The sequence below is a fragment of the Saimiri boliviensis genome, chromosome 18, assembly GCF_048565385.1.
Source record: "Saimiri boliviensis isolate mSaiBol1 chromosome 18, mSaiBol1.pri, whole genome shotgun sequence".
Taxonomy (NCBI): domain Eukaryota; kingdom Metazoa; phylum Chordata; class Mammalia; order Primates; family Cebidae; genus Saimiri; species Saimiri boliviensis.
In genome coordinates, this window is record NC_133466.1 from 39,371,945 (window position 1) to 39,397,082 (window position 25,138).

Below are 25,138 nucleotides of genomic sequence, written 5' to 3' on the forward strand. Positions count from 1 at the left end.
CTCTATTTGCAGACGACATGATTGTATATTTAGAAGCCACATTTTCTTTATCCATTCTATCATCGATGGGCATTTGGGTTGGTTCCAAGTCTTTGCTATTGTAAATAGTATTGCAGTAAACATAGGTGTGCATGTGTCTTTATAATAGAATGATTTATAATCCTTTGGGATTCCTGGGTCAAATAGTATTTCTATTTGTTGATCCTTGAGGAATTGCCACACTGTCTTCCGGAATAGTTGAACTAATTTACCCTCCCGCCAACAGTATAAAAGCATTCCTGTTTCTCCACATCCCCTCCAGCATCTGTTGTCTCCTGATTTTTTGATGATTGCCATTCTAACTAATGTGAGATTATTATTATTTTTTTTTTTTTTGAGACGGAGTTTCACCCTTGTTACCCAGGCTGGAGTGCAATGGCGCGATCTCGGCTCACCGCAACCTCCGCCTCCTGGGCTCAGGGAATTCTCCTGCCTCAGCCTCCTGAGTAGCTGGGATTACAGGCACGTGCCACCATGCCCAGCTAATTTTTTGCACTTTTAGTAGAGACGGGGTTTCACCATGTTGACCAGGATGGTCTCGATCTCTCGACCTCGTGATCCACCCGCCTCGGCCTCCCAAAGTGCTGGGATTACAGGCTTGAGCCACCGCGCCCGGCGAGATTATTAATCTTAATAAATATATAAGCCAAAAACAAGAAAATATTCTTTTTTTAGATCTCTATACATTATTGATATTAAAGGCAAAACATGGAAAAACAATCAGGTTTCCTTTCAGTGTTATACATCATGACATGCATATTAAGTAAATGATACTAACGAGAGCTATAAAGTTTACACTGTGCTTGTCTTGTTTATGGATCCTATATGTCTGTATTATTTTATTTTATTTTATTTTATTTTTTTGAGATGAAGTCTCACTCTTTTGCCAGGCACCAGGCTGGAATGCAGTGGTGCAAATCTCAGCTCACTGCAACCTCTGCATCCCGGGTTCAAGCAATTCTCCTGCCTCAGCCTCCTGAGTAGCTGGGACTATAGGCACATGCCACCATGCCCAGCTAGTGTTTGTATTTTAGTAGAGACGGGGTTTCACTATGTTGGCCAGGATGATCTGGATCACTTGACTGCATGATCCACCCGCCTTGGCCTCCCAAAGTGCTGGGATTACAGGCATGAGCTACTGCACCCAGGCCCTATGCCTGTATTTCTTTTGAACATTTGGAGAATATTTATGCGAAAGATTGTTACATTATTAGGTTATTTCTAGTTTTGCAAGAGTAAATTCCTATGTTTGCTGTGGCCACTGACTGGTGGCCACTCTGTTGGAGATGGGCAAGTATATTTAGTGAAATTCTTTAGTGTAACTTATATATTATACTGTATTGAGACACTAAGATCATTCTTGTATAACTCCCCAATGAGATAAATTATGGATACGTTGAGGCTATTTTTGTGATTGTCACCACCCACACAATGTAGTTGCCCATTGTAGCACAGCTAGTATAATATACGCCCTATTTTTCTCTAGTGATTTTTGTAGGCTACATGAATATCTCACTTCCTGCTGTAATCCTGGGCAAGTCAACAGAGTTATTTATGTCTTTGTATACAGATTATGTTGTATTATTCCTAGTTAACTGCTTCATCTGGGAAGCTCAGTTTTAATTCCCTATAATGCAACAAACTCTAAACCTCAGCTTTAAGGTGAAGTATTTGCCCAGTGGGATTAGCTTTAATTACTGCTCTTCACTTTGGCTTTAAGTGTGTTTCCTCATCGTCTCTGGCACCTGGAAACTTACGTTGTTTACTCTAAAATTTAGTGATCTTTTTTTAAAATTTGTCTTTTTAAACTTATGGTTATATCAAATTCTGTATGTTTAGAGGAAGAGGGAGTAGCTTCTGTATCTGTGCATTTTGACTGAAAGTCATAGTTGCTTATCTTTACAGAATTCACATAATTTAGAATGTTTCCCCAAATCCTTGTTCATCTGTGCGGAAATTGACTTAACGATAGGTACTCAAATATATTTACATCCTGTACATAAATTGCATTTTCTAGTATTTGCATACTCATAACTATATGTGTAACTAACCAATTTAAATTATTGATCTTATATTTTTATCAATTAGAATATTAGGCAAAGTGAGGCAAATAAGCATATTAGAATTTAAAACCTGGAAGGACAGGGTTCATATAAGCATGAAATATGAAGCTCATAGTTGTGAAGTCATTTAATTGCTTAGACTAGGTGAAATTGATGAGATTACTATTTTCTGTACTTTAAATTTATTTTCTTATGTTGGAAGAGTTATATACAAATATGAATCATCTTTTAGTATGTTTAACTTACTGCATTGCTATACAGTTTTGAATTTTACGAGCAAAAACTGTATCTGTGAGCTTACACATGATATTTGAAAAAAGAACACTAACTCATAACATTAATGACTTTGACAATTTGTTCTGGGAAATAGAAAAGTAAACTGGTAGGACTCAAATAAAAGGTTCTCCACCCTATTACAGACACTGAAAATCCCTAGAAACAGAAACATGAGTAACAATTACCTAGTACTTTAAGAAATATGCCTTGGGATAGATACTTAATGTATGTATAGATTAAAAAGTAAGCCATTTCTTTTGATAGTTATTATAATGATTATACAAAACATTTCAAGACATATGACCAGTTTTTACCTAAGGGAAAATAGAATATTCTTTGCTTTTGTATGTGGAGTCAACTTGCAACATTTCTCTAGTGTAAGTGAAAGCAGAGGATCTTATTGTAATATTAACCTCTTTGGCTACTGAAATGAGGGCAAAATAGTAGTTTCTAAAGACTAAAAAAAATTACCAATTGCATATATTGTCTAATTTTGAATTATCTGGCTGTTTTTGCAATGTAGACTTTAAGTGCTTTTTTCTACTTTTTATTTAGTGTGAATAAGTTATTGAATTAACTTGTTTAACAATATTAAGGTCATTTTTGTTTAAATATGACTTGTATGATTTTTGAACTTTTACTTCTGATTCAAGTAAGCTGTAGATACATAAAATGATTTTTATATTACATTTAAAACTGTATAGCTATGAAAATAATGTGCTCTAGGTATTATGTGGCCAATTTTCAAGACCACCTTTAAAATACATATAAAAGTGAGTCATTACTATTTTGATTTGAAATGGAATATTTGTTAAATTCTACCATGGTAACAATTATAACTTTGAAAGTATCTAACTTATCTACATATGTTGTATTTAAATGATGCTGATTTAAATTTTTCAAACTATCAATTCAATGTAACATTTATTTTAAATGGTATAACTGAAGTATTTTTAATGTACAAGTTGAAATATTATAAAGGTTAGTGAGTACTTCGATATTTTATGGTAGTCCTTTGACACCGATTATTTTCTAATTTTTTAAATTTGGGAAGATTCTAGTAAAAAACACTGAAGCAATTAAGACCACTGTAGCAACTTATCACAGATTTTTAAGGTTATACTTATGTGTAAAATTTGGATATAAGCTGCTTTTCAGAGTTACATATAGACATGTTCTGTAAAGTAAGCACAGTAGTATGGTTAATTTATAGTCTGTATATAAAAGAATTTTTGATTTGTTTTTACATCTGACTTTCTAGTATTTCTAAAATGAGAACTTTTTAAAAGACTTAAAAAAGTTTTCTTTTCTCTAATATTGATTGTCATTATAGTAACCTATTTTCAGGAGCTTTATACCCAAATCCCAGTCAGTGTGTCAGTAATATATGTGAACAAATCAGTCCAGTACCCCTCTCTAAATCTGAGCAAAACAAGTAACCCTCATTATAGGTTAAGCTATTTTTAAATGTCACAGTATAACCAGATTTCAGTCTATGGATATTTCATATTAAAAAGTACAAAAGAAGAGTCATTTATTTACCTTTCTGTCTCGTTCCTTCTGTTGACTTTCCACTTGCGGTGTTGGAGTCCTGCCTTTGAGAGAAAATCTGAATATCATCTCATGTAATGTTTTTGAGTAAATTATCTAAATCTCTGTCTTACAGATCACAGGCTAATTTCTGTATAGTTTTCATCTTGCTAATTGAAAGCCAAATAATGAAGTCAAATAAGAGATAAAGTTGTACTTTTGCTGTTAATAGCAGGTGAAAATAGATTGCTTACTTCACACCTGGAGAATCCGGTTCTGCCTGTTAGACGCTTGTTCGTTAAAGGAAGATTATTTTCATTGGAGCTAGTTGGTAACAGGAAGTCCTTGTTAAAGTGCCTACGTAGAGTATTTGGCCCTGGCTCTGCAAATTTAGTCCTACGTTGTGTATGTAATATATTCCAAGAAAATGGATTTGTATTTAAACAAAGGTTACTTTCTTTTGTATAGATATCAAAACTTGCTGAAAATATAGAGTTAAACAGGAATGAAAAGAAGCTTAGTGGAAAGGCTTTTTATGTTCCATTTACTTTAAAATGGTTGAATTTTGTCCTATTTTAGGAAATCCCATATGAGCTTAGTCATAAAATCATAGAATTTCGGAAGTGGAACATCTAGGAAAGAGCTCATGCCTGTAAACCGTTCATCCCATTTTACTTTTAATCTTTTTACTTTTTATTATGCCCACTGTTTTTATTTTAAAATAAGTTTTATATAGAACTAAAGTTATACAGCAGTATGTGTTAAATCACTTGTTGTGTCAATGTAACAATTCAAAATTAATTTATACCAGAGGGAAATGTTTATAGGAAGAATTAGAAATGAAAATCTCTCTTGTACTACCAAATTTCAGAACCCCTTTTTTTTTTCTACCTGAATTGTTATTATTTGAGGGCAAGAAGAAGAACATTTCTGTATATATCACATTTTTTTTTTTTTTTTTTTTCTCTTAAGATGGAGTCTTACTCTTGAAGCCCAGGCTGGAGTATACTGGCACAGTCTTGGCTCACTGCAACCTCTGCCTCCTGGGTTCAAGTGATTCTGCTACCTCAGCCTCCTGAGTAGCTGGGATTACAGGCACCTGCCACCATGCCTTGCTAATTTTTTTGTATTTTTTATTGGAGACAGGATTTCGCTATGTTTGCCAGGCTGGTCTCAAACTCCTGACCTCAGGTGATCCACCCACCTTGGCCTCTCAAAGTGCTGGGATTACAGGCATGAGCCACCGCGCCTGGCCAATCACATATATATTTATTCTTTGTTTTAATAGTCTTACTTCCTGAAATCTATACCCCAAATAAGAAATGACTCCTTCACACACCTTTTTATAGCACTCTTTATAAAAACCAAACACTGGAAGCACAAACGTTCAGTGTAGAACCAGCTGAGTAAATGGTGGGACATTCAAAGGGGAGCATTTTGCAATTGTAGAAAATAATGAAGAAGATTTCGTTATACTGCTTCAGGGTACTTTCAAAATTTTCTGTTAAGAAAAAAAGCATGCTGCAGAAGAATATATATAATATACTAACTTTTAAGAAGAAAGGAAGGGTAGATAGAAATATTACATATATACACAAATACATAAACCAGTCAGTAGCATTGAATATCCATAGTGCTCAAATTATGGTCCTTAAAATACCATTTTCTCTATATGCTTGTTTATATTTTCAAAAGGAAATAATGGAAGGATGAACTAGACAGGAATGAAAATGGTCACCTATAGGAGAAGGGAAGGAAAACGCAGAGCGATAGCACATGGTTCCTTCTGATTGTACCTTGTTTTTATGGTTTTGAATTTAGAACCATATATATTTTTTTTTCTTTTTTATTTTTTGAGACAGGGTCTCACTGTGACCCAGGCTGGAGTGAAACAAAAACAAGATTTAAAAAGCTAAGTAAAAACTTGATGATGGATTTGAAATGAGAAAATCAACATGAATGCATGATTAGACTTTTTTTTTTTTCTGGAATAAAACTGTATTTCCCAGCTTTGTGCACTGGGAAAGGGCCTAGAAGCAGTAAGTCAATGGCAAATATATATATATACATAATATATGTATATATATATATATATGTAATTAGTGTATATATATCTCTCTCTCTTGTAGATTTTGGTCTTTAAAATGCCATTTTCCACTGAAAAGATAAAGCTTCTTAGGGAAACAGATGATTCCAAGTCTGGAACCTTGTTTCTTAGTGGAACACAAAGAAGCTATCAAAGACTGTTGGGGTTGTACCAGAAGGGTCCAAGAGCTGACCTGAAGGGGGATTTCACTGCCTCAAAATGGGTGCCTTTGAGCCTTAAAAAGAACTATAACTGCAACAGACTGAAACTCATCAAATATATTTTTAAATACATAAGTTCATAATGATGCCTCTCAAAATAAGAAAAAGCACCAAAAAGCCCAAATAACCAAAGCAGTACTAACTAAAAAGAATAAAGCTGGAGGCATCATATTATCTGGCTTTCAATTATACTACAAGGTTATAGTAACCCAAGTAGCATGGTACTGGTATAAAAATAGATGTAGAGGTCAATTGAAAAGAGTAGAGAACCCAGATGATGGGTACAGTGATGCTGGGAAAATTGGATTACCATATGCAGAAGAATGAGACTGGAACCCTGTTTCTCACCAGATACAAAAATCAACTCAAGGTTGATTCAAGGCTTAAATGTAAGACCTGAAAAATTCTAGAAGAAAACTTTGGTGAAACTGTTCTGGACATTGGTCTGGGCAAATAATTCATGACTAAGACCTTAAAAGAGCAAGCAGCAAAACCAGAAATAGACAAATGGGACTTAATTAAAATAAAAACTTCTGCACAGCAAAAGAAGTAATCAATGGAGCAAACAGCCTGCAGAATGGGAGAAAATATTTGTAAATTATTCATCCCTATAGGGGACTAATACCCAAAATTTACAAGGAAATCAACACGAACAACAACAACAAAAAAACCCATGAAAAAATGTGCAAAGGACAAGAATAGTCATTTTTCAAAAGAAGACATGCAGATGGCCAACAAACATGAAAAATGCTCAGCATTCCTAATCATTAGAGAAATGCAGATTAAAACCACAATGAAATACCATCTCACAGATCATGCATTCAGAATTTTTAGCTATTATTAAAAAGTTAAAAAATAGCAGAGGTTTGCAAAACTGTGGAGAATACACTTGGAATGTAAATTAGAACAATTGCCATGAAAAACAGTATGGAGATTTCTTAACTAAAAAAAGAACTGCCATTTAATCTAGCAACCACACTACTAGGTATCTATCGAAAGGAAGATAATCATTATGCAATAAAAGATACCTGCACTTGGATATTTATCACAGCATTATCCACAGTAGAAAAGATAGGGAGTCAACCTAAATGTCCTTCAGTGGATGATTAACGAAAATGTGGACCAGGTGCAGTGGTTCACACCTGTAATCCCAGCACTTTGGGAGGCCAAGGCAGATGGATCACAGGGTCAAGAGATCAAGGCCATCCTGGCTGACATGCTGCAACCCCGTATCTACTAAAAATACAAAAATTAGTGGGGGTGTGGTGGTGCACACCTGTAGTCCCAGCTACTTAGGAGGCTGAGGCAGGAGAATCGCTTGAACCTGGAAGGCAGAGGTTGCAGTGAGCCGAGATTGCACCACTGCACTCCAGCCTGGCAACACAGTGAGATTCCATCTCAAAAAAAAACAAAAAACAAAAAACAAACAAACAAACAAAAAATGGTATGTATGTGTGTTATACATACATGCAATGGAATACTATTCAGCTATTTAAAAAAGCATGTCTTTGGCAGCAATGTAGATGGAGCTGGAGGTCATTTTTTAAAGTGAAATAATCTGGAAACAGTCAAATATAGCATGTTCTCACTTATAAGTGGAAGCTACATAATGTTTACACATTGGCATGGACTGTGAATGAATAGACCCTGGAGACTGGTGGGGTGGGAGGGTGGAAGGGGAGTTAGAGATGGGAAATCAGTGTCTACAATATACATTATTAAGTCTGTGGTTATACTGAAAGCCCAGACCTCAGCACTATGCAATATATAACCACTATGCAATATATGCACATAACAAAACAGCACTTGTAACCCTTAAATTTATAGGCATTAAAAAAAAAATCAACCTGATCACCTTTGGAGGTTGCTAGGCCATCAATTCATCATTTTGAAAATTAGGAAGTAAGGGCAAAGGATCAAACATTTATCTTGACTTTTCTCTGCGAATTTTAAGAGTCACCAAGCGGTTGGTAAACTACTTATTTTTAGCACAAATCCTGCTAGTAAATGCAGAAGGAATATAGAACTAAAAAAGTTACTGTTTCATAAACTTTGATAAAATAAAAGAATTAAGCAAAGGTCCTTAATGGCTGCCAAAATCATTAAGTGAAAGGTTAATGAGGAACTTTATTTTGGCCGGATCAGGCTGAATGTAAATCCACTGGTTAATTTTATACCACCAAAATAGGACATTATGTAAAATTGATATTATATGCCTCCCCCACATGCAAGCACCGCCGACAAAATATGCTTGCCATAAAGATTTCATCTGAAACTCATCCACCTTCTTACCACCAGGTACGGGAAATATAGGATAAGTATGTTAAATAAGTTTATAGGTAAGATATTAGCCAAATCCCAGACATGGGAAATTCTAAAGAAAAATTACTTATTTCGTAAATAAATGTCATGGGAGGAAAAGAGTCGTGGAGGTGGTGGCAGGAGGGCAGGTAATATAGATTCAAAAAGAGTTAAGTGATAGGTAATGTGTAATGTATATTGGATTGGAGTTTAAACATTGTAAAATGATATTGGAGAATATTGAGTAAGCAGTAATACTGAAGACTTACTGTTAATTTTGTTAGGTGTAATAGTGTTATCATGGTAATGATGTTTTTTAATATCTGGGTGAAGTAATCTGACTCAGGCAGCCAAACAGAAGGCATATAGATTTAATGGTAACTTGGGAAATACAAAAGTAGAAGGTAAGCAAGAATGATACAGTTTGGATAATTTTTAAAGATAGGTGGTAGAGGTCTTTAGATTTCTTAGTCAGTTTACTTAAATTTTTGTTTTTTGTTTTTTGTTTTCATCTAAAGAGTCTCAAACTTTGAGCAAGGCAGTATTTTATTAAACTTTTTAATCTAAGTTATATAATTAAATAGTGGTATATTGTGGTAAATCCTGTTTTTCTGTAGAACTTATTTTGGTTTTTCATTTTGTTGGTGTCTAGTTTGTCTTTAATTGTGTACAATTTTTTATTTTTTATTTTTTTTTAATTCTCAGTGTTTTGCCAAGTAAATTAGAGCTGGCCTCGGGTCTTCAGTAAATTGCACATTTATGTGAACACATTCACACATTAGAATTTTGTAGATGAGCTCAAATATTAAACAGTTAGAATGAATATTTGGGCATTTAAAATATGTTACAGATTATGTTTGAAGAAGACAAGAATATCATTTATGGATGTGGCCTATGGAAATCAGTGCTCTTCTTTTTCTGTTTTGTAGTTATTCTGTTGGCCTATTGGTCCGTTAAGTTTTCTTGACACTTCTCTCTTTTTGATTTTCCTTTTATAGGCCAGTATTCACAAACTATTTTAGCAATAATAAGTAAAGGAAAAACGATGAAATTGACACTACAACATTTTAAGAAACTGGTGTGTTCTATAATCAGTAGATTTAAAACCTGGGAATCAAAAGAATGTGGTCAGGCTGGGCGTGGTGGCTCATGTCTGTAATCCCAGCACTTTGAGAGGCTGAGGCTGGCAGATCACTTGAGGTCAGGAGTTCAAGAGCAGCTTGGCCAACAGGATGAAACCCAGTGTCTGCTAAAAGTATAAAAAATTAGCCAGGTGTAATGGCACGTGCCTGTAGTCCCAGCTACTCTGGAAGCTGAAGTGGAGAATCACTTGAACCCAGGAGGCGGAGGTTGCAGTGAGCAAGATTGCAGCACTGCACTCCAGCCTGGGTGACAGAGCGAGACTCAGACTCCCAAAAACTAAAAGAATGTGGTCAAAATATCTTTAGGTTGCCATCTAATTATATATATGCTGTATAAAAGTACTATATTTATCTTTTAGGTTGGCAAATAAACAAGATAAAGAAGGAGCTTTAGGAGAAGCTGATGTTATTGAATGTCTGTCTCTGGAAAAATTGGTCAATGAGCACAAGTGCCTGTGTCAGATAGTAAGGTTTCATTTTTTTTCACTCTTTATCCTTTCAAATAAGTTCAATATAACTTGGTTTTTATAAAAGTGATAGCAATTAAAAACCAGTCTTTTCAAAGAATTTTTGTAACCTATGAAATCACACTCTCACTTTTCTGTTGATATAACTTTATGCCATAATATTTGTTGTCTATTTCCTTGTTATTTCCATGAACTATCTTTCCATGATTTCAAAAAGCTTCACATTTGCTTTTTGTTTAAGATATTGCTGATAGGATCTGTGCGCTATGCCAGCACATCATGGTATGAACTTCGTAAAATGGGGAAAAAAGTATAAATACAACATTTAAGCATATGAGCAATTCATAATTAATTTTGAAAAATTACACTGCCTGGCATGGTGGCTCATGTCTGTAATCCCAGTACTTTGGGAGGCTGAGGGTGGCAGATTGCTTGAGCCTGGGAGTTTGAGACCAGCCTGGGCAACATATTGAGACCCTAGCTCTACAAAAAATAGGAAAATTAGCTGGGTGTGGTGGTGTGTGCCTGTAGTCCCAGCTACTTGAGGGGGCTGAGGTGGGAGGATCCCTTGAGCCTGGGAGGGCGAGGCTGCAGTGAGTTCTGATCGAGCCACTGTACTCCAGCCTGGGCAACAGAGTGAGACCCTGTCTCTAAAAAACAAAAAATGGAAAGAAAAATCATATCAGGAGAGATATACAATCTTAAGGAAGATCATTAGGGGATTTACTAATTTATTTTGGTTTCAAAAAACATTAGACTGTCAGTCTTATGGATGTTTACTGCTGCAGATTTTAGAATAAGGAATTAAAACTTCCTGGCATTTTTTAATAAATAGAGGTATTTTTCTTATGGCAATTAAATTTTTTCTTCTAATATTCACTATCACTCTCTTCTTTATAACATCTCACATAGCATACAGATATTATCTGTAAAATAATGTTAATAATTATCACAAAGGTATGTTTTGGAACTTAAATAAACAGATGCTTCATATCGTTAACTTAAATGGCTTAATTTTGATTTGCCATTAATTATACTTGATGGTTTATGAATAGGTTTGTGTGCAGAACTTTAAATCTTTGAGTCAAATAAATCTCTGTTTTAGGAACCATGTTCAGCAATCTTGGGGTATGGAAAGAAAATTGACAAGTCCATTAAAAAAGGTCTTTATTGGCTGCTACATGTTATTGCAAGAGACTTCGATGCCTTAAATGAACGCATCCAAAAAGATACAACAGAACAGCGTGCTCTTGAGGAACAAGAGAAACGGGAAAGAGCTGAACGAGTACGAAAATTACGAGAAGAAAGGTAAGTAGATTAATTTTGCACTTGAGGGGTTAAAAACACAACAATTTTATGAATTACTACTTTTATCTGTTCAGTTCTTTCTATATGAAGGAAGACACCAGGAAAATTTTGTATTTCTATGAATATTCCTCTACACAAGTTTGAGTGGGAGATTCCTAATTTTTCTGGTGGTGGTATAGTAGTTAAATTTACTCCTTATGTAGACCACTGTTGCCCAGAGTTTTAAATTTTTATCTCTGGTTTCTTACGGGTACTTTAGTGCAGTGTTTCTCAATGCACAGGGTAGTTTCACCTCTGAGAGAACATTTGGCAGTGTCTGGAGACATTTTTAGTTTTCACAGCTAGGGGTAGAGGGTGGAGTACTACTTGGCATCTGTTGGATAGAGGCCAGGGATGCAGCTAAACATTCTGTGACACACAGGACAGGCTCCTACGACGAAGAATTATCAGGCCTAATATGTCAATAGTGTTGAGAATGAGGAACCTTTTTAGTTTGAGCCAAGATAGAAGGTGAGCTGTTAGAGAATCGTTCAACTCAAGCAAAATCTGATGAAGTTGCCTTCCATCTGGCCTTCTGTGTAGTTTAACATAGTTGTAGCCCAGTGGGCAAGAACCTGCTACACTTGGTGATCCCGTTTTGAGGTGCTTCCCTGTACTGTGAAGGAAATCCTCTGATAACTGCTGTTTTTCATTTAATTCATCGATAGGACTTAAAGGAAAGAAATATTTATAGAAATGGCTCTCTATCCCCAAGTGCTCAATAATATGAGCATGTCTTTCATGTAGGGATCTCTTGATATAAAAGACAGATGAGAGTGAATGATTTTGGCAGCTATTGATACAAGGTTTTAGTTCCTGTGACAATCTTTGGTTTTTCTTAGTGTGTGTTTTTATCACATAAAGCTCAGTACAACCAATCATGCATGTAAGTATACCTTTTATATGTAATATTCATAAAAAAATATATGGTCACACTTATCTGAAAATTTCTTTTGTTTTCCTCCACCAAGATAAAGCAACAACAACAAAAAATTGAGTTGGGTAAAAGAAATTTAATGTTAATAACCTGTTAAATGTTTTTTCCTTTTCCACGGTGATATTCTAGATCATGTTAAGGCAGACTTTGCCTATCCTCTTTGCCCTTTCTTCCTTTCTCATTATCCCTGCCAGTTGTGGTCTGAGGCCTCTCCTTTTGAGCCGAGACTCCATAATTAAAAGTAAATTGACATTCAGAGATGGATGATTAAAAATAAACCTTTTTACTCCACTAGATCCAATCTTATTGGTTTAGATAGTCATTTCTAGTGTTTTGAAAAACAGTAAAACACCAAGTGAAAGTAATATATTAATACTGTATTCCTGAAGTTGCTTACTAATAAATGAGTTGCATTAATAACAATGACTATCCTATGAGAAACTTCATTCACACAGTGTTCTCACATATATTACTTTATCTGACTCGTGAAGCAGCTCTATGAAGTGGTTTATTTTTATTTACATTTGTGGGAAAGCTAAGGCTCAAAGATCCAGGTCCAAAGTCACAGAGGTAGTGAATTGCAAATCTCCAAATCTTGGCTCCTAGGTTCATAATGAAAGGGTATGTATTTCCATCTAGAACACAGCTAATAAATATTATGGTAATGAACATTTACATTGCTATATAATACAGTCCAGTTAAAGATCCACAATAATTTTTTTTTTTTAATCTTTGGCTGCTCATCTTAATAACACTCATCATGTATGGAACAACATTAACTATAAATCAGAGATAGTAAATGTCCAGTGGTAACTAATATAGAAATACTTATTTAATCTGAATGATATATATGGTAACTTATTTTTGTAACCACCCACACTATTATGCAAGTTATTATCTAGTTGTTCAAACATGACATACAACTTGATAAAATACATTATATTACTAGTCTGTCATATACTTCTATAGAATCAATCTATAGATATCCTAGTCTTTTATGCTTATATACTAAACAAGAAACATGTTTGTGCAGAAATAAAAACATGAGTTGAAAGAATGCTTTGTTAGTTTTACTTTATAAGAGAAGACATAGCCCTTAAGAAAATAGTTAGTAAGAATAATTGGCCAGGCGCGGTGGCCCATGCCTGTAATCCCAGCACTTTGAAAGGCCGAGGCGGGCGGATCACAAGGTCAAGAGATAGAGACCATCCTGGCCATCATAGTGAAACGCCATCTCTTAAAAAAAAAGAAAAAAGAAAACAAAAAAAGAATAATTGTTATTTGTTAACACCAGTGAAGAGGACAGCATTGATTTTGAAGGGTAATTGATAAGTAGATCAGTAATGCCCTTGGCGCATGGAAGAAGAATTGCACCATTGATATTAAGAAGTCAGTCATAGGAAATGTCATTTTTATCAGCATTTTTTAAAAAATTGAAATGATTAGTCTTCACATGGGGGGAGAAGCCTTTTACCTGCATAAAAATTTTAAAAATGCTCTCAGTAATTCAAAACCATGCCTACATATTTAAATTACTACATGTAATAGCGTTACACCTATTGCAGTTTTCTTAAACATGATTCAGCACTTTCTCAAAAGAAATTTTAATTGTTTTTCCCGAAACAATAGAAAACAAAATGAACAAGAGCAGGCTGAGCTCGATGGAACCAGTGGTCTGGCTGAGTTGGACGCAGAACCAACGAATCCTTTCCAGCCAATAGCATCTGTAATCATTGAGGTATGAATGGTGGCAAATGTAATTTTTGTATCTTAAGTTATAAGTTCAAACTTGGAAAAGAAGGTGGAAAGTTAGTAAAGGAGGCAGGAAAACAAGTGTTTCTTCAGAGAGATTATTTCTACAAGAAGTTAAAGACGAGAGACTGATGGAAGGTTTATTGCTTTTTTCCCCCTTACTCTTAAATTACCTTTGAATCTAGTGTAAAAGGGGGAATATGAATTCAGAATTCAATGACAATAAATAACGTTGACTGCAGCAATTATTATAGTTGCTGTGTTGATAAATCTATTTTGTCATTTATTTCATGTAGTAATAATATATTTACTCTTCTTTATATTTTCTGTGTTTCCGTATTGCTGTTACTGTCCGTTTGCAATAATATTTACTTAGAAGGCATTAGAGTACATAAACAATTTTCTGTTTTTCTAGGATACTTAATAATGTTTGAAAGAGCAATAAATTCTCTTATATCTGAATACCATTTATTTCAATTTTAAATCAGAAATTTTACCAACATGAATTTATAGATTTTAATTATGAAGAAGTGAAGGGGTTGTGTGTGTGCGCATCTGTGCATCTGTGTCTCTGCTTCCGTTTTCTGCTAGTGTCCAGAGTGCGCATTGGCTCTGCTTTCATGGCTGGCAGCAGCAATGCCTCCTCTGAGGCAGAGCTTCCTAACCCATAGGCTGACTTGCTGGTCCTGCCTGTGTGTTCCCCATTCCTCTTCCCTGTCACTGCCTCCTTCCACACAGGTGTTCATCTGGAAAGGTGGACGATTGTTTAAACTTCCTCGGGGCTGCTGCTGAGGAGGGAGGCAGCTCCGCAGGTAAGAAGATGATTGGTTGGTTGTGGTGTGGCTTTGTTTTGCAAAGTAATTGGTAATATGAGACGTTGGTTTTTAAGGTGCTTGGATACCAGAAGGTTAATTGTATTCAATCTTTCATTAACTTCATTGCAATCACCCTAAATATGTGCTTTTCTAATTATAGTAAAGCCATCTTAATAGCATGAGCTGTTTGTCTCAATTCTATCAGATATTTGTCAAGTTTTGTTTCATGTTTTTCTTAAAAATACTGATAGAGAAGAGGTTAAGTTGTACTTTTTACTTTGAAACATTAGTGATTCCCTGGGTATAATAAGGCTTGCTTTATAAATAATGGTTATTTTATAGTATCATGGGTATAAATTATGTACAAGGGTCTAGTGCTTCTCTCAGCATTGTATTTTCCACAATGTATAGAAATGAATAATACTGATGTAAAACATAGTATATAATATATAGAAAGTTGCTAAATTAATAAGTGCCATGGGGAAAGTACACTTATGCTTTTAAACTATAATAATTTCAAGAATATGGTCAGTAAAGAAATAAAAAACAAATTAGCTCTATTTTTTTAACCATATAGATTCCCCCCTCCACAAAACTTTTTTAGCATGTTGCTTAGTACAGAAGCACCTAACATTCCTTTGATTTTTACTACAGATAATTAAAATGGTAAACTATTGGAAGGTATTGGTTCCAGAATAGACAGGCAGATCAATAGAACAAATACTAACAAACATAGTTATATATGAGCATTTTAGTACAAGATAAAGATAACATTTCAAATCTGACAGAAAAGAATAACTATTTAGAGAAAAGTAAAATTATTGAATACTGTATACCTAGTTAAATTCCGAAAGCATCTAAAACTTAAATACGTTTAAGTGAAAGTCTTCAAGTTACCAGTTGATAATGTAGTTAAATCTTTATATGTGCTTGGAGGAGGAAAAAAAATTCAAAGCAGGACAATCAAGCCACAAATCATAAAGGAGAAAATGAATAGATCTTATACTACCCAATTCTAAAGGAATTATTCTACAAAGTTAAAAAGAAATATAACAAACTCTAGTGAAAAATGGGATGCATAGGCTTATGTGGCTCTGTGCCTGGTCCTCGTGACTCAGATGCACGAAAGAACCCTTACAAATTATGATGAAAATAATGAGAATCTAAGAGATAAGTGGGTATTGGGTTGCCAAAGGCAGCTTCCTAAAGAAAAATTAAAAGTGTCACCAAGTGTATTTAATAGTTTATTTTTGCCAGCAATAAAAATATTTTAACTTACACTCAAAACAACACTAAGATAAAAATATGTATTAATATGGCAGCGACGTAAAAAGTCAATCATGATATGCAGTATTGAATACATGTAGAAAAAAATCACTCTACCAGCCCTTTGCCTGTGGTGTACATTGATTCAGTTTTTCTGAAGAGAAGTTTGTGAGTATATGTGCCATTTTAAAATGGCACATATAGTTTGTGACTATATTGCCTACCCGCTGACTTCAACAATTCTACTGTTAGCAATTTAATGTTGATAAAAAAAAAAAAAGAAAAAACACAAAAAACTATTAGGATGATTCTATTTTTTAAAATAGTGAAAAATTGGAAATAAATTCTTTGTTGATTGACAGATTTGGTATGCTATAGACATTCAAAATAATAATATAATTGATGAAAATAATTGTAGCTAACATCATTTACTATTTATAAGGCACTGTTCTGAGCACTTCATATATTCATTGGCATGGAAAGAAATATATGTTCTTCAATAAAAACTTGAAATCTTTTTTGTTTAAACAACAAATACATATGTATATATGGATACGTACATTTCTGCATATTTCTGGGTGATGTATGTCTTTACGTGATGTATGTATGTACGTGTGGGGGTTTGCAGAGAAAATTATCTCTTAGTGATTATAGAACAAATAGATTATATACCAAATAACATAGATGAAAGGTAGTCATCTCTAGATTGTAGAATTACTGGTAATACTTGTTTTCTTTCATTATACTTTCTGTGTTTACCGAGTGTTTGACATTTAGCATATTTTAATGATGTATTCATCAAATTATTTTTAAACTAGAAATCTCACAGTGTCCTTGAAGTTACAGAAAGCTGTTAAGGTATATGATTCCTCTTTTAAAACTATCTTAGATAAAACCATTATAGTGAAGATAATGTGTTTTATTTTTTGTTAGAATGAAAGAAAACTTGAAAAAGAGAAAAAAAGGCAAAAAATGGAGAGAGACAGTGATGGGTGCCATCTGAAACAGAAAATGGAGCCTGAGCAAATGGAGACACAAGGCCAGGTTAATGACAGTGGCCAAAAAAATAATGAATTTGGACTGGTAGAAAATTATAAGGAATCATTAACACAGCAGTTAGAGAATGAAGATGAGACAGATCAGCCATCATTAGAATCAGGTAATAAATGTAGTTAAGGTAATGATCTTATGTATGTGTAAATAAAACTTATACTTCATCTCATTTATTATGTTTATTTTTATAAAAGAGTACTATAGTATTTTTCTGCCTTCAAATGCCATATTTTTCATGATTTTCTCAAGGTCCTTGATTATTCAGCCATTTTGTTCCTAACATGATGACTTAAAATGTGGTCCTTTGTAACTTATAATGATTTCAGCAGAAAATTTCATTTTTAATTTTATTTTCATAAATTTGGGATACAGCATAGCCTTCAAGAGTCCTTGGAATAAATTTAACATTTTAAGGCTTTTTTTGTTTGTTTTGTAAGGCTCATAATGCTACATCAGCATTATTTCCTTTATTGACTGGCTATTGCTATCGGTAGCAAACATAATCGGTAGAACATTTTAAAATGTCTTGTGAAATAGCCATTTTTCTCTTATGTTAATATCATAAAAAATCTTCAACTCATAATTGGTTTTCTTTTTCTAACTGGCTGTGTTATATAAAAGTACGTTCCTGTCTTTTGGTGTCATAGGGATATAGCCTGCATTTGGAATCAGACAGCTTGGGATAGAATCCTGACCCATTATCTACTAGATATATGTTAAGTTATATAACATTCTTTAGTCTTACTTTCTTTATCTATAAAATGCAAATAAATATTGTCTGGGGCTTTTCGGGTTACTTAGAAAATAGCTCTACTCCTAGCAGCGTCTGCCACATGAGAGATGTCCCGTAACTGTTGCTTCCTTGACATTTTTGGTTATTAATATGGCTTCATTATGTATAATAATTTTTTATAGTATCACAGGGCTTATGAAAATAAGATTTCAATTCCTGAGATATAGATTAGCTAACATGGATATTTTGCTGGATGACAAATACTCGATTTGAAAGGCACAGTGAGATCTAAGGTAGTAAATCATATAACTATAATAGTAACATTTTATACTTTAAAACAGCATTTGGATGTGCTGTATTATTCAACATAACATTAAGTTATTTAACATAGCAATCCTAGGGTATACTAATTCATTATATAAATAAAGAGAACAGGGACTTGAAGAGGTTGGATTGCTTTAGGTCATATGTCTTGTCTGTGTAAGCGGAGACCCCAGTCCAGATCACGGATCCACATCCTGTGCTTCTCCATGACCTTGAACTACTGCCCACCCTTAAGCACCTTACGGTGGTTGTATTCCACATCTTATGGATCTGTTCTTCCAGTTGTTAAGCTTACCATTCTAATTGTAAAAAAGATCTATTTTTTTTATGTGAAATGTTTCAAACAACACTAGTTTATTTAGAATAATTATTTGTTTCTAAGTGTGTTTGTATTTTTTATTGCTTTGTAGGCCTCACAGATATTGGATATATTTTACATTACAAATAATTCCAATTTAGAAAGTACACTGCATGTGCATGCATGCACACACACACACAGACACACATACACACAGAGACATGGCTGTTTGTAACTATCAGTTAAAATATTGCAATTACATTGGCTGGGCAGGGTGGCTCACACCTATAATCCCAGCACTTGAAGCTGAGGAGGGCAGATCACTTGGTCAGGAGTTCGAAACCAGACTGGGCAGCATGGTGAAAGCCTGTCTTTACAAAAAAAATACAAAAATCAGCAGGGTACAGTGGCACACGCCTGCAATCCCAGCTATTCTGGAGCCTGAGACACAAGAATCACTTGAACCTGGGAGTTGGAGGTTGCAGTGAGCCAACAGCCTAGGCATGGAGCAAGGAAAAGAAAGTTGCAATAACATCAGTGTTCTAAATTTAGTTAACTACTATGTCATCCTAGTTCACCTTATTAAAATTTATACATTAATAGATATTCTTGATGTGTTTATGTGTTTAAGTTAAAATATGTGAATAATTTTTAAAGAAAGAATACATTCAATTCTGCTATTTCTACTAATGTGATTTTGGTTACATGTTTGTATTATATTGGGCCTACCTTCTTTTAGGGGTTATTTTATCGATTTTTTTTTTTTTTTTTTTGAGATAAGGACTCACTCTGTCACCCAAGCTGTATGGCAATGGCACAGTCATGCTACTGCAGCCTCGAACTTCAGGGCTCAAGCAATCCTTCTGCCTTAGCCTCATGAATAGTTGGGGCTACAGGTGCATGAAAACAAAGCCATGCTATATATGTATTTTTTTCTTTCTTTCTTTCTTTTTTTTTTTTTGAGACGGAGTTTCACTCTCGTTACCCAGGCTGGAGTGCAATGGCACCATCTCGGCTCACCGCAACCTCCGCCTCCTGGGTTCAGGCAATTCTCCTGCCTCAGCCTCCGGAGTAGCTGGGATTACAGGCACGTGCCACCATGCCCAGCTAATTTTTTGCACCTTTAGTAGAGACAGGGTTTCACCATGTTGACCAGGATGGTCTCGATCTCTTGACCTCGTGATCCACCTGCCTCGGCCTCCCAAAGTGCTGGGATTACAGGCTTGAGCCACCGCGCCCGGCCTATGTATTTTTTTCATAGAGATGAGGTCTTGCTGTGTTGCCCAGACGGTTCTCTGACTCTTGGGCTCACGCATTCCTCCTACTTCATCCTCTCAAAGTGCTGGGATTACAGGTATAAGTTGCCATGCTTAGCCTTGTAGAGGTTATTTTAAATAAATAATATGTTTAGATTTGTTTAGGGCCCTTTATGTCACATTTCAAAGGATTATTTTTTGACTATTTATACCTAGAATCATTCTACATATCCCACTGAGAAAAATCAAATATACTGAGTGACACAGTAATGAATAGCTTCTTTCCCCAGATTATTATGAATTTCATGGAAACTCTTGCAATTACAGAATTACATTTGTTTCATACGACATTTTTTTGTAGTCTGAAAAACCTCTCAGAAATTAAAATACAGACATTTGGCTCTTTATTGTATCATATTCATTTGTCATTCATTCAATAAGCTATCACTTAAAAATATATATTCTTAGTAAATGCAACTGCACATTTAGTTGTTGGTAACAATTTCCAAAGTTGCATTGTCAAGAGGTTTTTATGTTATTATCAATATTCTTGTTTTATACTTTGTTTTCTATTATAAAAATTCACTTTTTCCTAAAGATATAAAATTTCATGTTTATATTCTTGTAGCTAATGGTAAAAAGAAAACTAAGAAACTAAGAATGAAAAGGAACCACCGGGTAGAACCACTTAATATAGATGACGGTGCTCCTGAGAGTCCAACACCACCCCCACCTCCTCCTCCTGGTGAGTAAATTGATACTGATACTGAATTTAGAAATATTCTTTTAAACAACAGAGAAGAAAAGAAAGAAGGAATCTTGCTATTTTTATTCTGTATATTCATTATCTTGTATATTTGTAAAAAAGAATCTTTTAACTCTAATTTGAACAAAAATGTGCTAACAAAAATGTCCATTCTCTTTTTAAATAAAAAAAGTTTATAAAGGAAAAAATAAGTAAAACTATTATGAGAACTTTATCCAATATTTCCTAGAATATGTTCAAGTTCTATTTGAAATATTAGTACCTAGATGTTCATTAAAGTTTTATGATGGATATTTAATATGAGCTTTTAAAACATTGGACCAGCTGGACGTGGTGGCTCACTGCTGTAATCAATCCCAGCACTTTGGGAGGCTGAGGTGGGCAGATCACAAGGTCAGGAGTTTCAGACCAGCCTGGCCAACATGGTGAAACTCTGTCTCTACTAAAGGTACAAAAGGCTGGGAATGGTGGCTCACGCCTGTAATTCCAGCACTTTGGGAGGCTAAGGTGGACATATTACGAGGTCAGGAGTTCAAGACCAGACTGCCCAACATAGTGAAACCCCATCTCTTCTAAAAATGCAAAAATTAGCTGGGCATGGTGGCATGCACCTGTAATCGCAGCTACTCAGGTGGCTGAGGCAGGAGAATGGCTTGAACCCGGGACGCAGAAGTTGCAATGAGCCAATATCATGCCACTGCACGCCAGCCTGGGCAACAGGGGGAGACTCCATCTCAAAAAAAAAAAAATTGGACCTTTCATTCTGAAACTTAACATTTGAAACCAAGATGTATTAATTTTTCTAATATATTTTCAACATACGTACCCCTGTCTTAAGTTGTTATGAGGATTAAATGGAATAATGCATGTAAGACACTAGCACTTAACTTCTACAATAATTGAGAGTAACTTTTCAGCACTAAGCTTAGTACCTCACCTACTATAGCTCCTCAATAAATATGTAATGACTAGATAATTATGTGTTATAGTGCCCTTACATCCCTGCTACAAGGCTGTAGAAAGTATTTGGTAACAGTTTCTTTACAGACTCATTTCCAGTATTCCATTTATTAAGAAAAAAAATATTTAGTCTCTGCTTAGAGTTAGAATGTTAGCATGAGTTTGCTTTTGATAGCAGTGAAGGTGCTTATATTTTTTATTAAAAATTATTGAAAACTCAAAGCAGATGTTAGCAGCCTGTAATCACACTTTAAAATATAGAAGCCATTTAAAATGGGTTTATGGCTATTCCTTACTGTCATTCAATATATTTGAATTGACATTGAGTGTTACATATGCTTCCTTTCCAGGGAGGGATCCTCTCAACAGACCTAAAGAGACCTTGTTTAACAGTATTTTTAAATGTTTTTCTTTTTCTTTAGTTGGCTGGGGAACCCCTAAAGTCACTAGACTTCCAAAACTTGAGGCTCTTGGTGAAACACGTCATAATGGTAATGCAAAAGGATTGGTTTTCAGATGTCTTCTGTACATGTTACATTCACTTTTCTTTAACCTTATAACTTCAACAAACTTATGTTTTAGTTTTGGAAGCCCATCAAATCCACAGCCATCCTTTTTCATTATACTTCTCTTTTTCTCATATTATTTAATTTTTTTTATTAAGTATGCTTTACATCTATATAATTTGATTTGTTGTTTACCTTAGAATACAGAGGTAAAAAGAATCATTGCTTTTGTTTATACATGATACATTTATACAAGGAGTTAGAGAAGGTTTTAAAACAATTTAACTATGAGACATTACAATGATAACTTAATGATACATTTATACAAGGAGTTAGAGAAGGTTTTAAAACAATTTAACTATGAGACATTACAATGATAACTTAAGTGTTAAAAGCTATAGTTTCCTGTATATGCCCAATATACTCAATGCCACACAATTTTTTCTATTTCTAATAAGACAACCAGCTACTTTATATGAAAGTGAAGTAAAGATAACACATTTTATAAAATCAGAGATCAAATCAGTAAACCAAATAAAGTTTCACAGAGTAGAAAGAAAGTTACTGACAGCTTCATTGAATTAAGAACAATTTTCTTTGAATATAACTAACATATGCTATAGTCTAGCTAGTTTATAGCATTGGAATTCTAGGATGGAAAAATTAGAGGAAGGATATTTAGGAGAAGTAGAGAACTGCTTTATAAAACAGGGAGAAGTTCTGATTACCGATCATCAGTCTAGGTCCCTTCAGTGAAATCTTTCTAGAATGCAAGAATTGTAGATAACTGTGGCTCAATAAACTTGTTCGTTAAGAACACCCAGTTCCTTTTATGATAGTTCTGTGTTTACTTAGTCTATAATTTGGTTTCACTTACTAGGAAAAATGTCAGAAGTTTAATCTTTAGAAAAGCATTACCATATAATTTGAAATCATATCAAACCAGTTTAAATATTTTTATTCAGAAAGTATATAAATATAAATGTGCTATTTGCTTTTTTTCTCAGAATTCTATATAGGTCAGTAATGAAATAGTTCTTGATAATTGTTAGTGGAGATTAATGGATTTTTTTTTTTACATTTTTAAAGAAATAGAAATTTGTCCTTAGACTATATCAGAATTACTGAAATGGTATTTTCAGTGGAGTCTCATATCTCTGTTTAGTTTTCTCACTTTACATCATGATATTTATATCGATTACAGTAGATTTTTTTTATTTTCAACTCAGCAAACTTGCATACATTAGAGTACATTGTCAATGTAAATATTCACTGTTGTCAGAGAAAACTAGGTAATGTTAGTGCATATATTTATATGTACACACCTATACATATGAAGAAAAAAAATTTTCACATGACATTTCTTGTTATCAAACTCATTTAACAAATAACTATTTTGTTAAAAGATTAGTAATAAGATGAATAAGATGTGCATTCTGCCTTTGTGAGGATCCTACTGTATAGAGAGGGCAATTCTTCAGCTTACTGTGGTATACATGACAGTGAGTTCTATGGTGTGCAGAGTACTATGCACAATAGGAGTACTGTGCATGTGCATTTAGGGAAAGTGGCATTAGAATGAGTCTTCAAAGAATGAGAAGAGTCAGCAAGCCAAAGAAACAGACTATTTCAAGGTAGAGAGGTAGGAAAGAATATTGTTTAGTTGGAGAATAACCTGAAGTTGCCAGTAACAGGAAGATTAGGTTTATGTGCATTGAGTGGGTAAGAAAGAGAAAATATAAAATTATGAAGAGTGTTAAAAGTGGAGTTAAGAAAATGTACAGTCAACTCTGCTTTTAATTGGGAAAGAAAGATATAATAAATATAAATTTTTAGTACAAAAAGCTTACATTTAGTAGTTTTTAGAGTTCATCATGAAATGTTTATCTTAGATCCTGATGATAGGTATCAATTACATAATTGAATCCTCTTCTTTTTCTAAGTTTGTACATATTTATTTGCCTTTATATTCAAAGTAAATTGATAAAAGATTTATGACAAGTAGACAACAATATACGATGAACTAGAGTAGATAATTAAGAATTGGCTAAATTTGGTTTGGCTTAAAATTTACTGAGTTGAAAACTAATATGCTCTAGTCATATTGGGAATTTTTAAGGCAGAGACTTGTACTTTTTTTTCCCTTTAAGTATTTTATAAAAAATAATTTTAACTTATATTTAAATGCATGGGGTACATGTGCAGGTTTATTACATGGGTATATTGCATGTTGCTGAGGTTTGGAGTCTGAATGATTCCATCACCCAGGTAATGAGCATAGTACCTGACAGTTTTTTCAGTGCCCATCCCTCCCGCGCTTTATTAGCTCCCATTGTCTATTGTTGCCATCTTTATGTCCCCTACTTGTATTTTGAGTATAGAGATTTACATTAATGGCAAGTTTATTCTACTTTTCTAATTGCTTTTACTGCCTACAAAGCTTGCTCACTGTAACAGGTCAGGCAGTTGCATTTAGAGAAGAGACATAAAAAGAGAATTTGAATTCACTTTTTAAGCACTGTCAGTCTATGCTTTATCAATATGTTATATATTATGTATTACACACTATGAAAAACAAATCAAAAGATCATATTGGTAAGAGTGCCAAATGCACATACTCAAGAGTATTTTCAAATTTTAAAATTATGAAGGAAGATGTGGTTTACTGCTCCTCAATTTTCATGGTAAAGAAGTTGAAGCCGTTTATAAAAATGTGTTGGCAATTAAGTTTGTCATTTTAGTTGGGCACATACTTTACAAATAAGAAATCTTCTGTGTATAGAATGATTTGATTTTCTGGCAAAGAAATAGTAGAAAATCATCTGGATGGGGTGGCTCATGCCTGTAATCCCAGCACTTTGGGAGGCTGAGGGAGAAGGGCTTCTTGAGGCCAGGAGTTTCAGACCAGTCTGGGCAAAATAGTGACCTAGAGAGATCCCCATCTTGTGAAAAAGAAAGAGAAAAAGAGAGAGAGGGGAGAGAGAAAGAAAAAAAAGAAAA

General features: G+C 34.2%; 2 protein-coding genes across 9 annotated transcripts in view; one reads left to right on the forward strand and one right to left on the reverse strand.

The window, feature by feature from the left end:
• ARL13B (ARF like GTPase 13B) overlaps window positions 1-25,138 on the forward strand; it is an 81,975-nt gene that overhangs the window by 52,953 nt on the left and 3,884 nt on the right. For 5 of the 6 annotated variants that reach the window (XM_074389166.1, XM_010338917.2, XM_010338914.2 and 2 more), the window contains 6 exons: window positions 10,018-10,123; window positions 11,231-11,433; window positions 14,039-14,147; window positions 17,176-17,401; window positions 20,535-20,651; window positions 22,055-22,123. In XM_074389166.1, the coding sequence (XP_074245267.1) occupies window positions 10,018-10,123; window positions 11,231-11,433; window positions 14,039-14,147; window positions 17,176-17,401; window positions 20,535-20,651; window positions 22,055-22,123 (830 nt within the window). The remainder of the gene's footprint in view (window positions 1-10,017; window positions 10,124-11,230; window positions 11,434-14,038; window positions 14,148-17,175; window positions 17,402-20,534; window positions 20,652-22,054; window positions 22,124-25,138) is intronic. The other variant, XM_010338916.3, reaches the window with a different exon arrangement.
• The window catches only part of STX19 (syntaxin 19), a 44,385-nt gene that overhangs the window by 8,826 nt on the left and 10,421 nt on the right, over window positions 1-25,138 (reverse strand). The window contains exons 1-2 of one of the 3 annotated variants that reach the window (XM_010338911.2): window positions 4,163-4,216; window positions 3,921-3,973 (exon numbers count right to left, since the gene is read on the reverse strand). The exons of 1 other annotated variant lie outside the window; for it this stretch is intronic. The gene's annotated coding sequence lies outside the window, so the exon portion shown is untranslated. Of the gene's footprint in view, window positions 1-3,920; window positions 3,974-4,162; window positions 4,217-25,138 lie in introns of those variants that run through there. One more of the 3 variants, XM_010338912.2, reaches the window with a different exon arrangement.